The sequence below is a fragment of the Teleopsis dalmanni genome, chromosome 1 (genome assembly GCF_002237135.1).
Source record: "Teleopsis dalmanni isolate 2A chromosome 1, ASM223713v2, whole genome shotgun sequence".
NCBI lineage: Eukaryota > Metazoa > Arthropoda > Insecta > Diptera > Diopsidae > Teleopsis > Teleopsis dalmanni.
In genome coordinates, this window is record NC_051846.1 from 31,357,944 (window position 1) to 31,370,782 (window position 12,839).

The following is a 12,839-nucleotide window of genomic DNA, read 5'->3' on the forward strand; positions in this document are numbered from 1 at the left end:
GTCTGTAATGGCCAACTAAGTAAGTAAGTAGATTACAAAATTATAGATCCTATGAGTCTTATGATCTTATAATGCTCGGGTATTAATGCTCGGGTCTTGATTTGTTTGCCGTAAGTTACCGAAGTTATTGATTCCTTGTAAATACAACTGTAAATTAAATTTGGTTTTAAAATAAACGTTTTTTCATATCACACCTATTCTGAATCACATGGGAATGGGAGTTTTTTACCTTTTCCTAGTTCCACTATTCTGAATCATAAGGGAATGGGAGTTTTGTTCCCTTTTCCTAATTCTCTTATTCTGAATCAAGTGGGAATGGGATTTTTTCCCATTATCCGAATTTTCCGAATTTTGTTAACTACTCCTTAAGTAATAGACCTTTTTTAAAAATATTATGTTATGTTGGTACACTCTTTCTTGACATATGGTACAAATTTGAGCGCCATCTGTCAATTAGTTTGTTTACAGCAGCTGTTAGTGTGAGACTACCTCAAGTGGATTTAGCGATTTTTACTATGGAAAATTCTTGTTGTACGCGATTTTTTGATCAAACACGGCACCACTGTCATCGCTCAGGCGCCATATTCGCCAGATCTGGCGCCGTGCAACTTTTTCCTGTTCTCGAAACTCAAATTGCCTCTTCGTGGTAAGCGTTTTGAGTCGATTGAATCGGTAAAAGAGAAGTCGCGAAAGGAACTAAAACCCATACCTTCACTGGCCTACGAAAAGTGTATGGAAGATTGAGTTAAGCGTTGGCATATGTGTATCGCTTCAGAAGGAGCATATTTTAAAGGAGATAAAATAAATTTGGAATAAAATTTAAATTTGTGTGTTTTATTCACAAAATCCGAGTACTTTTTGAGCAGAAAGTAGAATAATGAAAGGAACCCAAATTCTAGAATGAATGAGATTCCTTGAATAAGTTTAATATCATCTTTTGTAATTAAGCGCAGATAAAACATTTTTTATTGTTATATCTGCGCCATGATGAACTATTATTATAGTTTATTAATTGAAGGAAATTTATCCTAATTATAAAAATAACTATCAACCTTAGAAATAGAGGAACTCAAACTTCAGTTAAAACATTAATAATTCCAATTATTAAATAAGTTATTTTACTTTGTTTTATTGTTTATAAGAAAAAAATAAATTATGTACATATTTAAAAATTGAAATTAATAATTAAAATACAAAATAAAATTTTTTTATTATTTACTTATAAAATATTCATTATATTTATTTCTGATATTTTGTGCTGCAGATTTTTAAATTTAAATCAACATATAATACTTTCTTTTTTGTCTTACTCATTTTCGCAATTTTCGCCATTAAAAAGTGCAAGTGCTGCCAAAGCCCAACAAAACAAATTTGAAATTTCTGTTATTCCCAAAACAGCTGTCTCCCAAGCAATTCACAATAAAGGAATTATGTTCGAAAGAATAGCGCATATTCCCTGGGAATATTCAGAATAGGTGTGATTATAAACCAATTTTTAAATTAAATAAAAACTGAATTTTTGCAGATTCGTGGTAATGAACAAAAAATTTGTTATGTTGATGCTTCCCATTCTGGTGCCTGCCATGACGTATTTATTTGGAACACAAGCGATCTGCGAAAGTACTTCGAACAGGAGTATTTGCGAGGTGTGGCTAGCTTTTTGCTGTTAGGTGAAATTTATTCAATGTAACAAGAATTAAAAGTCAAATATAAAAATACATTTTGTTTAACTAAAAGATGCAGGATATTCTTTACAGTCATATGACTCTTGATACCTTTAGAATCCCGCAAGAAAGCTCACAACAAATGAAATTAAATAAGATTCATTTAAATTGCGGAAATGTTATTGAACGTACTAATGGGGTGCTGAAAAACAAATGGATATATCATCTTGGTGTTAGAGAGCTGCATTACACTCCAGAAAAGGCAGCGAAAATTATAAATGTTTGTTGTGCGATACACAATACAAGTCTTCATTGCAAAGCCAACATAGCATCCCTTGATATTGATTGTCGCAGTACTAATGAAGATGTTTTTTCTGAATTATCATCGCATTATTTATCTGCAGCACAAAACATTAGAAATAATATAATGAATAGCTCATAAGTAAATAATTTAAAACTTTTATTTTATTTATTTTAATCATATTTTTTAAACATGTAAATTTATTTTTTTCTTAAAAAAAGCAATTAATCTTATTTAACATATTAATTAGAATTATTAATGTTCTGAAATTTGAGTTCCTCTATTTTTAAAAGTCGTCGATCTTTCTCAATTTGGTTCTCAATTTCTTGTAACTTTAATTTCTCCATACATAAGTTATGTCGCTTTTGTTCCAACAATTCTAGCTGTTTCAGTGTTTCCATTTTCTGGAAGTGTTTGCTTTGAAGGTCGTGCAGTTTTTCAATAGAACGGTATATCTTTTTCGCGTTTTGTGCGTTTTCTTTACTGTATTTCATTACAATTTCAATGGTGTCGCATGTTTCTATTTGTACATCAAATTCTTCTTTTGAAGTATTTGTAGCAATATCTCTATTGTTTGCTGATCCTTGGGTGAAAGTAAGTGGATGAGCTGCTGTTTTGGTCAAACCTTTAGAAAAAGGAGCTTCTTCACTTTGGAAGTGCTCTCCTTCTGTTTCAGTTGAATGTGTCGTAGAGCATTGCGGCGGAAAAATTGTAGGTACTTCTGTTAAATGCAATCCAAATTTTTTTATTGGCAAACCTTCAACAGCTTCTTTCAGTCCAATCAGATTATAAATTCCTTCTTCAACATCGGAAAATTTATGTTCTATATTTGGACCTTCTCCTATTCCCTTTCTGATTTTTAAATTGTCAACTGCTTTCTTTTTTACGTATTTCTTCTGATCAACCCACACCTTTTTCCACTCGGACATATTTTTTATTGGCGGTCCTACTGAGTTCAGCTCTATTGTCGCGTTGCTCCAAAACCTAGCAACATCTTTTTTGCTTTTCTTATGGAAACTGCGAGCAATATCTGGATTATATTCCATTAACTGCAGCAGTATTTGCAATTGCATTTTATTTGTCTTTTTAGCCGCCCTGTGTAAATATCACATTTAAATATATTGGAAAAACTAATTATTATTGGTTACCTTCAAATTAAATTAAATTATTTTTTAACTCGTTTTTAACTAATTAAAAAACAACCTTATGCTATCATAACAAATCTTTAATCTATTTATTTTCTTTTAAACATGCACTGCTTTTATATATTAAATTTATTATAATAATTTTATAATAAAAATTATTTTATTAAAATAAATTCGAAAATTCGATCATTATTAATTACTTATATATTAAATTAAACTCTTTTTAACTCTTTTTTAACTTATCTCTCACACAATTTGCTTGGGAAAAATGTTGTGCAAAATAGGGAAAGAACTCCCATTCCCATTAAATTCAGAATAAGGGAATTGGGAATAGGGAAAAAAACTCCCAATCCTATTTGATTGAGAATAGGGGAACTGAGAAAAGCTTAAAAGAAAAACTCCCATTACCATTTGATTCAGAATAGGGATGATAAACTACCCCTAAAACAAAACAAAGTCTATAAGTCACGGCTAAGCAACTGAAATGTCAGAACCCTTACCTATGTGTCTCTACCCAACTGACAATAGTCCGAGTTACGATGTCTATCATCATGAAGAAAATAATTTTTCATAGCATTTTTCATATTTATCATTAAATTCAGATATTTCATAGATTTTATTTTTCAGAGTGCTGCATTTCAGATCAACAATTATATGTAGTATTAGAATTTTACGCAACTAATGTATTTAGTTTTTTTTGTTATTATCAATTTACAAATGTTTATAATATATAGATAATTCATAATGCTAAAAATTTAAGTATATTCTGAAATGGTGAGTGTATTATGAATTTAAATTTGTAAAGTTTCGTGTTCCATCTTTAATAACCCAAAATATTACAAAGATTGGTAACACTATATTATTTCAAATAGTTTACATTGTTAGGGTATACCATGATTATGAAAGCACTGAGTAAGAAAATGAGCGAAACTTAATGCGGTATGTTGATTTGTTACACATAATATCCGCTTTTACAACTTCTTATTTATATAAAACTAAAAAAATCTTTCTCTGCTAAAGTGGAACCGTTAACGTATATGTATCTTGCTTGATAAAAATTAATATTATTGTAAACATAACAGAACAGTATTATCGATTTCTGATAGCACACAATTGTAATATGTACGAGTTACATATCAATTTAAAAATATATTGATATTTACCGAATAACATAGTAACTGTGCAAAGAGGTAATAGCAAAATATTTACTCGAAATACCACTTTACACTTGTATTATTCACAATTTCGAATAACGAGTTCGAAGTGGCTGTTACCACATTATCCGGTTCCTCAGATCGTTACTCGAGATCGTGATTATCACTTATTCTTTATCTTAGGAATTTTTCACTTACCTTCGGTTTATATCATCCGATTTGTTTTCTTCCTCTTGTGTTAAAAGCACATCATCTGAATCAGTATCTTCCATCTTTATGTTATTATACTCCACTGTTATATCCTTTTCTTCTTCACCAAACTCTTCGTCTGCTGATACTAGTTTATGATCGGAAAGGTTTTCAATTTTAATAGTTTGCTCACTTAGTCTTGGATCATCAACCATATCATCCATTGTTTTCAATTTCTTAGCACTTCTTTCTTGCAAAGCTTTTAAATTTTCTTCTTCCTCGTCTGTTTGATCGTCAAAAGAAAGTAAACTAAAATTTCTAGAAATATTGAAAAAAGAAAAATAATTAAATAAATATTATATAAATATTATAAATCTTAACTATTGAAGTCTACTATATATATAACTTAATCTAGAGACCAAAGATTTTAAATATCTATGTATAAATAGTTTTATATAACTGTAAGATTATTATAATATAATAGTAATTCTAAAAAAATAGAAAAATAATTAAATAAATATAATAAATCATAACTAATGAAATCTACTATATATATAATTTAATATAGAGACCAAAGATTTTAAATGATACCTATGTAAAAAAAGTTTTATATAATTGTAATAATATTATAATGTAAAAGTAATTATATAAAAATAGAAAAATAATTAAATAAATATTATAAATCTTAACTATTGAAATATATTATATATATAACTCAATATAGAGATCAAACATTTTAAATGATATCTATGTATAAATAGTTTTTATGACATATATAGATAACTGAGAATTGTATAAGACAAGATATAAGTCAAAATGTAATGTATTTTATCATAAATAGGACTTTTAATGAAAATTATTATGAAAAGTAGAAATCACTAAACAGAACTAATTTTGTTGTTCAACAACAACAAACCGAACTAATAATATAGGTGATTTAAGGAAGCATTTTAATATGAAGCAGATATTAGAGAAGCGAAGGGCACATATTAATAACTAGTCTTTAAAATAAAAATTATACTAAAAATTTTTAAGAAAAAAAAGCAACAAAAAGTTGTCTAAATTTATATTTAAGTACATACCTATATATTTATCGTTCGAACAAATTTAAAGTAAAACTGTAAAAATAAAAATTATATTTGCTACAAATTATAATTTTCAAAAATAATTATTATTATGTGCCTTTTACTTTTCCACGCACAAATAACTCATACACTCTGCTACTTTTTTTAAAATAAATTATTATTTTTGTCTTACAAATATAAAACTCAAAAATCACAATTATTTTTTAAAGCAAAATATAACTGACGGGCGTTTTATTTTTAAAAACAGAAAAATAAGAAACTTTTTTGTGTTTTGTTGTTTTTTTTTTACAAAAACAACTATTTTACACGCAAAAGCGTTTTAAAATGGTTGATTTTAATTTTTTTAACAATAAAACAATAATTATAAATAATGTCCCTGTTAACAACAATAAAACATAGATATGATCAAACTTATTTAATGATCAAAATAATTAATTATTTTATAAAAAATAAAAAAATTATTTAATAAAATTAAATACTTTATGTTGTAGACCACGGCTATCCAAAGCACGATTCACGGGCTACATGCAGCCAGCGGCTAGTGTTTGTGCTAGCCGCTGGGTAGATTAGAAACATGACGCGGACCGCATGTCACTAATGGGCCTTGCTTTGGACAGTCCTGTTCTAGAGGATCTAGGTTAGTTGAAAGACTTTTCGTTTTAAACTATTTAAGTTTTGTACAGCAATAAGTTAGAAGACCCTAATGGATCTCTATGTTAACAGTGATAAACTAACATACTCTGTAGTTAAATATGCGGATTTTTGAAGACATCTTCTGAATTTACTTACCAAATAAATGAATATATGTGGCAATAACTAGAAAATGTAACTTATTCTAAAAATCAAAAGAAACTTTTTAGTATTCTTAACTATCAATTTAAAAAGTTATACAATGTTTTAAAATAAATAATTGTGATTAAGAAATATATATCATATGACAAGAAATCTATTTTAATTAAAAAAGGAGGATAATAGTAATAAAACTTTCAAATCTAAAAAAACAATTTAATTAAGTAAATTCTTGGGCTGACCATGAAACTATTCCGGTTATCGGAATTATTCATCAATGAATTTTTAAATAATCTGATTTAAAATCTATAATCTGTAAAAAGAGTATTTAGACAGCAAGTCAGGAATATAACCGTAGACCCTTATGTTAATACAAAAAATCAATAAATAATGATTGTTATAAATAAATAAAAAGTTGCAATACTTATAAAAAATATAAATCGAGTATCAAACTTACTCCACTCTTTTTTCATGTTTTATCGTCATTTGTTTATTTTCAACCTCCTCTCTAGACACATTTGGTAAAATCTCATCAAATGGGTTACTTATTACTTCAGTACGTATAATTTTTTGTAAATTTATAGGCCGTTTATTTTGATCTAACGCACCAACTTCCAGTCTTAACATATTAAATATTGTATCATCGGTTACTTTGCCAAATAGTGTATTTTTATTTTGTAAATCGGGTGTAGCAGCCAATGTAAAAAAAAATTGCGAACCATTATCATTCTTTCCGTAATTGAGCATACCGACTAGCCCGCGCCTCGTATAACGCAAACGTCTGTGAAATTCATCTTCAAATGGTTCGCCATAAATGGATTGCCCACCCGATCCATCGCCATTTGGGTCACCACCATGTACTACAAAACCTTTAATAACACGATGAAATATGGTATTATCGTAATATCCTTCGGTGCATAATTGCATAAAATTTTGACATGTTTTTGGGCATTCTTTTGTCCATAATTCAATATCTATATCTCCAACTGTTGTTTTTAGTGAAACCTAGTGGACATATGTACATGAATCTATTTTTGGATATCTACTGTACTAAATAGTTGCACTTACTTTAGCGGATGTTGGTGGTTCTACCGTATATATTTTACTCATTTTAATTTGGCATTATATTCCTTACATAAATAAAAATAAATTTTTACTGGTAAACAAATACCTGAATTCGCGTTGTTTTTTGAAACGTCAAATATCTTCAACTAAATAGGTTGCATTTGCGATTTTTAGTAAATGCTCGTATCATAAGTTCTCATTATTAAGGTGACCATCTTGACTCTTTGCCTCTTATAGCAAATTTTAATTTCATAAAAATTTTAATTTTGTTTTCGCTTCAGAGAAATTAGATTGTGTTTTCCATAAAAAAAAAATTCAGTTTCAATTAACACATTTTTGGGGTTCATATAATAATATATAATTTTGCTGGGGTATTCTTAACCCTCGTTAAGGGTCGTACAACAAAATTTATATTCGCTGGGACAGTTTTTAACCGAATGAGCCAGGTTAAAAAAAAAATATTAATCTGGCCAAATGAGTCAGGTTCTTAATACTTTGGCTTAATGAACCACCAGGCTAAATAAACCACCGTACTTGCTACTTTCAAAGCGAAATTTGAAATCCTCGGTCATATCAAATGCGCGTCCTTTTATACAAAATATGCCAGAGCTTTGATCTTTTTGCTGTAACCTTTTTTGTGCTAGTTGTGTGCTTTTTGGGTTTTTTCCGTGTACTTTGTGTTTTGTTCATCAAAAGCTTTCATGCTTTGTTGTTTGTAAATATTTGTTACATTTACGCATTTATTTTTATTTTAAATTTAATAAAATTTTTTTAGATAAATAAAATTAGGTTATTAAAGAAATTAAAATTTTAATAATAATTTTTGTAAAATTATTTAATTATTAATATTTTCAATAAAATTATTTTCAATTAGTGAAAATAAGTATTAATGAATTCCGGTGCACATTTATGTAGGCGGAAATTTGGTGTAAAAAATTCCGTCCTTACAGAGATTAGAACGAAATTAAGGAAAATGGTTTTAATTTCGTTGAATCAGGGCTGAAATTAAACGAAAATTCAAATGTGAAAGATAAATTTTATGCAAAAGATAAGTTGAGATAACGAAAAAGTGATATTTATTTTTAAAAACAGCTGATTATTTTTAAAAAAATTTGAATATAAAGAAAAAACTGTAACTATTATTAATTTAAAATAGAGTGAAAAACACAAATGGTGTTTTGAGCATATAATTTTTGAAATTCGATTTGTAAACAAAAAACAAATGATTTCCTTAATATGGGTCAGTATGAACATTTTTCAAATTAACTTTATTTTCATATTAATGAAATTAAGGAAATTTGGCTGTCTAAACATAGTATTAAGACGAAAAATGTCGAATGCAAAATATGTAACGCAAATAGTTCTCAGCAGCTCTAACCACTCACATTTGAATATGTATGCAACTACATACATTTGATTTATGCGTACGAACATGCAAGACAAAATTGGCATGCAGTGTAACCGCAACCTAAATGAGATAATCTGAATATACTTTAACTGTAAAGTGTTTGATATTAGCCACTAAAGTAATATTTAATATTCAAACGTATTTCATTATAGTTTAAAATCGACACTTAAGTGTATATCTATATGTAAATGTAGATCTATTTTATATAGATAATCATGGTCACATTATATTATAACTTAATATTGCGTTTACATTGTGAGATTAAAATTAGATAAAAGCAATCATCGAGATGAAAGTACTAATCTAATTGTGTAATCGTATATTTTCCATATAAAAGTTAGTCCCATTTTGGTCGAGATCTTTTTTACGATTTTAGAAGAATTGAAAAAAAATGTCAAAATCTATTTAGAACAAACATTGAAAATTTGAAAATGCCGAAGTAATGTAAACGGTGTAGATTAAAAATGAAGATTAACTTGTTCTCTTAATCTCATTATGTAAACGTAGTAATATATATAATACTAATTTTGCCAACTAGTGTTGATAAGTAATAAATGTCAGAATTAGCGCCTTCAGGAGTAAGTATGTGATATGCTTATGCATAGTTAGCGAACTTTACTAAAATTAACTATCATGTATAATAATGAATACACATGTGTTTAAAAATTTTGGTTAAAATTACAGTACTGACAACAGCCATATGAAGAAATTTTGCGTTGCTGTCGAAGTAAACATCGAGTTTTTAAGTCATTTTAGAACACTGCATATACATGTCAAACTCTTTATAAGGTTATTTAAAAATCAACAACAGAAGCGGTCTGTTCTGGTCTCAAGCTATTTTGTATAATTTTGACGAAATAAATAAATAAAAGATGGCTGAAGAAGTAACTGAAGGTGTAGAACATGTTTTGGAGCCTGATTCAGAGTTGCGTTTGGAAATAGAAGATAAAAATGCCAAAGTTTATGTGACGGTATAAAACGTACTTGTAATTTCTTTAAAATATAACAATTTAATTATTTTATAGCTACTGTCGGGTTTCGCTGAAATGTTTGGCACGGAACTCGTGAAAAAGAAAAAGTACGAAATACGTGGTGGTGGCGCCTTTTTCACTTACCAAGGCTGTGTATTGAATGTTGTTGGAAAAACTGATGTTAGTTATATTTCAAAGGAAACACCTATGGTGCAATATCTAAACTGTCACGGCGCATTGGAAAATATGAGTGTAATTGCAGAGGACAAGGATGAACGTGGACCCGTTTGTATGGTAGCTGGACCCATGGATGTTGGCAAAAGTACTTTATGTCGCATATTATTAAATTATGCCGTACGTCGTGGACGTCGTCCATTATATGTTGACACAGATGTAGGTCAAGGCTCAGTGTCTATTCCCGGTTCAATTGCTACAATACTAATTGAAAGGCCAGCTAGTATTGAAGAAGGTTTCTCACAAACTGCACCACTCGTTTATCATTTTGGGCATAATTCACCAAGTGGCAATGGTGTGTTGTATAAAACAATAATTACCAAAATGGCGCGAGCGACTTTGGGTTTACTGAATGATAACAAACGTAGTAAGTTTGAATTATTGTATTATCTCTTTTCTTTGTTGTAATTTTTACATACTAATATTTGCATATTTTTTTTAGCTAAGTATTCTGGTGTAGTAATTAATACTTGCGGTTGGGTTAAAGGTGGTGGGTACCTCAATCTCTTGCATATAGCTCAGGCGTATAATGTAGACGCTATATTTGTGCTTGATCAAGAACGTTTGTATAACGAATTGTTGCGTGATGTCCCATCAAATATACGTGTTGTACTTTTACCTAAAAGTGGTGGTGTTGTAGAACGAAGTAGGGATTTACGAAATGAAAGTAGAGATGGTCGTATTAAGGAATATTTTTATGGAAATCGTACCCCACTGTATCCGTTTTCATTTGAAGTTAAATTTCAAGATTTGAAGCTATACAAAATTGGTGCGCCACCATTGCCGGATTCATGTATGCCAATCGGAATGAAGGTATGTATACTTTTTAATATCTCGAATTATTAAAAATGTGTTGTATCAATAGTTTTAAAAAATATTAATTAAAAAATAATTACTTTTATAACCATAAAAATAAAGCATGAAATGGGTTTTCTCATATATTAAAGTAAATGGGGTCGCAGAGTTGTAATAATATACATTCTCAGCACCAAAAATAATTGCAATTCCAGCAGTGTTTGAGTCTTTCTTTTGAACCTATAAATGGATAAAGGCCAAGTGTTACCCACTATAAACGTTAGAATTATAGGGATATGTTAAAATTAATTTGGAAATTAACACAAATACTAAGCGATAATGTTTTGAAACTACTGCAATTAATAATTGATTTCATATAGTTGTGATCCGCATGGTTATGATTATATAAAACCTTTTGGGTGTGACGAATGCACTTGGTTGTCGAATTCGATGAGTAGCTCCCGGACGCACACTTATATTTTTGATATTTTTAAATATCAACTATACATACATGATCTGAATTTTTAAAAATCAAATTTTAGTAAAATTAAAATGGTAGTAATCTTACACTTGATATAAGTACATACATATGCATAAACTACATTTTTAAATATTATATATTTATCATATTTATGAATAAAGACTATTCATAATTTTAAAAATATTTTTTATTTCAGGCAGAAGATAATAAAACCAAACTAGTAGCTGTAACACCAAGTTATGGTTTACTACATCATATTTTAGCTGTGAGCTTTGCTGAATCAGTCGAAGACGATGTTATTGGGTCTAACTTAGCAGGATTTGTCTGCGTGTATGTACTCCTTGATATGTAAAAATTACAAAATAATTTTTTTACTTATTTATAAAATATAGAACTGATGTGGATATAGAACGACAAAGTCTAATGATTCTTTCCCCGCAACCACGTCCACTACCAAATACAATTTTATTATTGTCAGAGGAGCAGTTCATGGATAGCCATGCATAGCTGAAACTCAATGAATCTTTGGCAGCTTAATAATACGCAGATTAACACTCTAACCTAAGACAATTTAACAAAAAAAAAAACTTAATTTAACAAAAAAAAAATATCAATTTAACGAAAAAAAAACAATTGCTTTAAAAAATCAAACACAACTTAAATAAAAATCTGTAAATCCAATATCGATTTTAAAGACAAATTATATTTACACAAAAATGTTTTATAATATTTATATATAATAAGTTTTAAAATTGAATAAAATTATTTATTGAAATTCTTGCTTTATGTAGTACTTGGTTTCTGTACTTTTGCTAGCTCAGACTTAAATTTAGCTATAGTTTCACGTGCCAGTTTCAATTTATCCTTTAGACTGCTTATTTCGTTTTTAACCTTAATTTTAACTTTCATTGTGTTTTCATATGTCTGCTCTTTCTTCTTTTCAACTGAAATTTAAATAATTATTTTATAATTTTTTTATACAAATATTATTTATTTACTTACAATCTGTGTCATGCACATATTGGCCACTGGTTATTGGTTGTACATTCATAAGTAAATGCTGCATTAATTGGGTTGGCTCTTGAAATACAATCTCTTCATAGCATTCTGATACTAAACCTTTTTTCGGATCCAAAATGGTTGTTGGAAAATCATTTCCGGTCGATGGTGATTGAAAAAGTTTGAGTATATGATAACAAGTAACTGGACGCTCAGTTGGATCATGAAAATATATTTTGATTACAACCTCAAATTCTCCCCAACCGGTTTCTGTGATTTCGTAAGGATATTTTGTGACAATGCGATTGGGATTTGAATAACTTTCATGTAATTTAAAATGCACTTTTTTTACATAAACACTCATGTCTTCATTGTAATACGGCTTAACATACACTTTCCACTGATGTGTATGGCCATCATCCTCACGCTTCTTGCCAAAGGAGCGCGCTATGTTGCCGTAAACAATTGGTTTGACAATTGTCAGTCCTTTAACGCGTCCACCAGAATCCGGGCCAAAATCAGTTGGTATATTTAAACTATTCATGCTTTAACTGTTCAA

The 12,839-nt window shown here is 28.9% G+C and overlaps 3 protein-coding genes across 3 annotated transcripts; 1 reads left to right on the forward strand and 2 right to left on the reverse strand.

The window, feature by feature from the left end:
• Positions 1-2,207: 2,207 nt before the first annotated feature.
• LOC119679055 (spliceosome-associated protein CWC27 homolog) lies at positions 2,208-8,122 on the reverse strand. The gene is made up of 4 exons (XM_038091207.1): positions 7,396-8,122; positions 6,785-7,332; positions 4,463-4,771; positions 2,208-3,060 (listed from the first exon to the last, which is right to left on the reverse strand). The coding sequence occupies exons 1-4, from the start codon at positions 7,435-7,437 to the stop codon at positions 2,208-2,210; spliced, it is 1,752 nt and encodes a 583-aa protein (XP_037947135.1). The 5' UTR covers positions 7,438-8,122.
• A 1,352-nt stretch (positions 8,123-9,474) lies between these two features.
• On the forward strand, positions 9,475-11,878 carry LOC119669464 (protein CLP1 homolog). The gene is made up of 5 exons (XM_038079361.1): positions 9,475-9,771; positions 9,826-10,372; positions 10,448-10,818; positions 11,478-11,611; positions 11,674-11,878. Exons 1-5 carry the CDS (start codon positions 9,673-9,675, stop codon positions 11,786-11,788), a joined length of 1,266 nt encoding a protein of 421 aa, XP_037935289.1. The 5' UTR covers positions 9,475-9,672; the 3' UTR covers positions 11,789-11,878.
• A 182-nt stretch (positions 11,879-12,060) lies between these two features.
• On the reverse strand, positions 12,061-12,833 carry LOC119669465 (YEATS domain-containing protein 4-like). The gene is made up of 2 exons (XM_038079363.1): positions 12,284-12,833; positions 12,061-12,225 (listed from the first exon to the last, which is right to left on the reverse strand). The coding sequence occupies exons 1-2, from the start codon at positions 12,822-12,824 to the stop codon at positions 12,065-12,067; spliced, it is 702 nt and encodes a 233-aa protein (XP_037935291.1). The 5' UTR covers positions 12,825-12,833; the 3' UTR covers positions 12,061-12,064.
• Positions 12,834-12,839: the final 6 nt, after the last annotated feature.

Bases quoted from the DNA above. Each gene is read 5' to 3' on its own strand.
- LOC119679055 (XM_038091207.1), bottom strand. From the start codon at position 7,437: ATGAGTAAAATATATACGGTAGAACCACCAACATCCGCTAAA. The intron at 7,333-7,395 runs GTAAGTGCAACT...TATGTCCACTAG, and splicing joins AACCACCAACATCCGCTAAA to GTTTCACTAAAAACAACAGT. The intron at 3,061-4,462 runs GTAAGTGAAAAA...ATATTTACACAG, and splicing joins TCGGATGATATAAACCGAAG to GGCGGCTAAAAAGACAAATA.
- LOC119669464 (XM_038079361.1), top strand. From the start codon at position 9,673: ATGGCTGAAGAAGTAACTGAAGGTGTAGAACATGTTTTGGAGCCTGAT. The intron at 9,772-9,825 runs GTATAAAACGTA...ATTATTTTATAG, and splicing joins ATGCCAAAGTTTATGTGACG to CTACTGTCGGGTTTCGCTGA. The intron at 11,612-11,673 runs GTATGTACTCCT...TATAAAATATAG, and splicing joins TTAGCAGGATTTGTCTGCGT to AACTGATGTGGATATAGAAC.
- LOC119669465 (XM_038079363.1), bottom strand. From the start codon at position 12,824: ATGAATAGTTTAAATATACCAACTGATTTTGGCCCGGATTCTGGTGGA. The intron at 12,226-12,283 runs GTAAGTAAATAA...TTTAAATTTCAG, and splicing joins ATATGTGCATGACACAGATT to TTGAAAAGAAGAAAGAGCAG.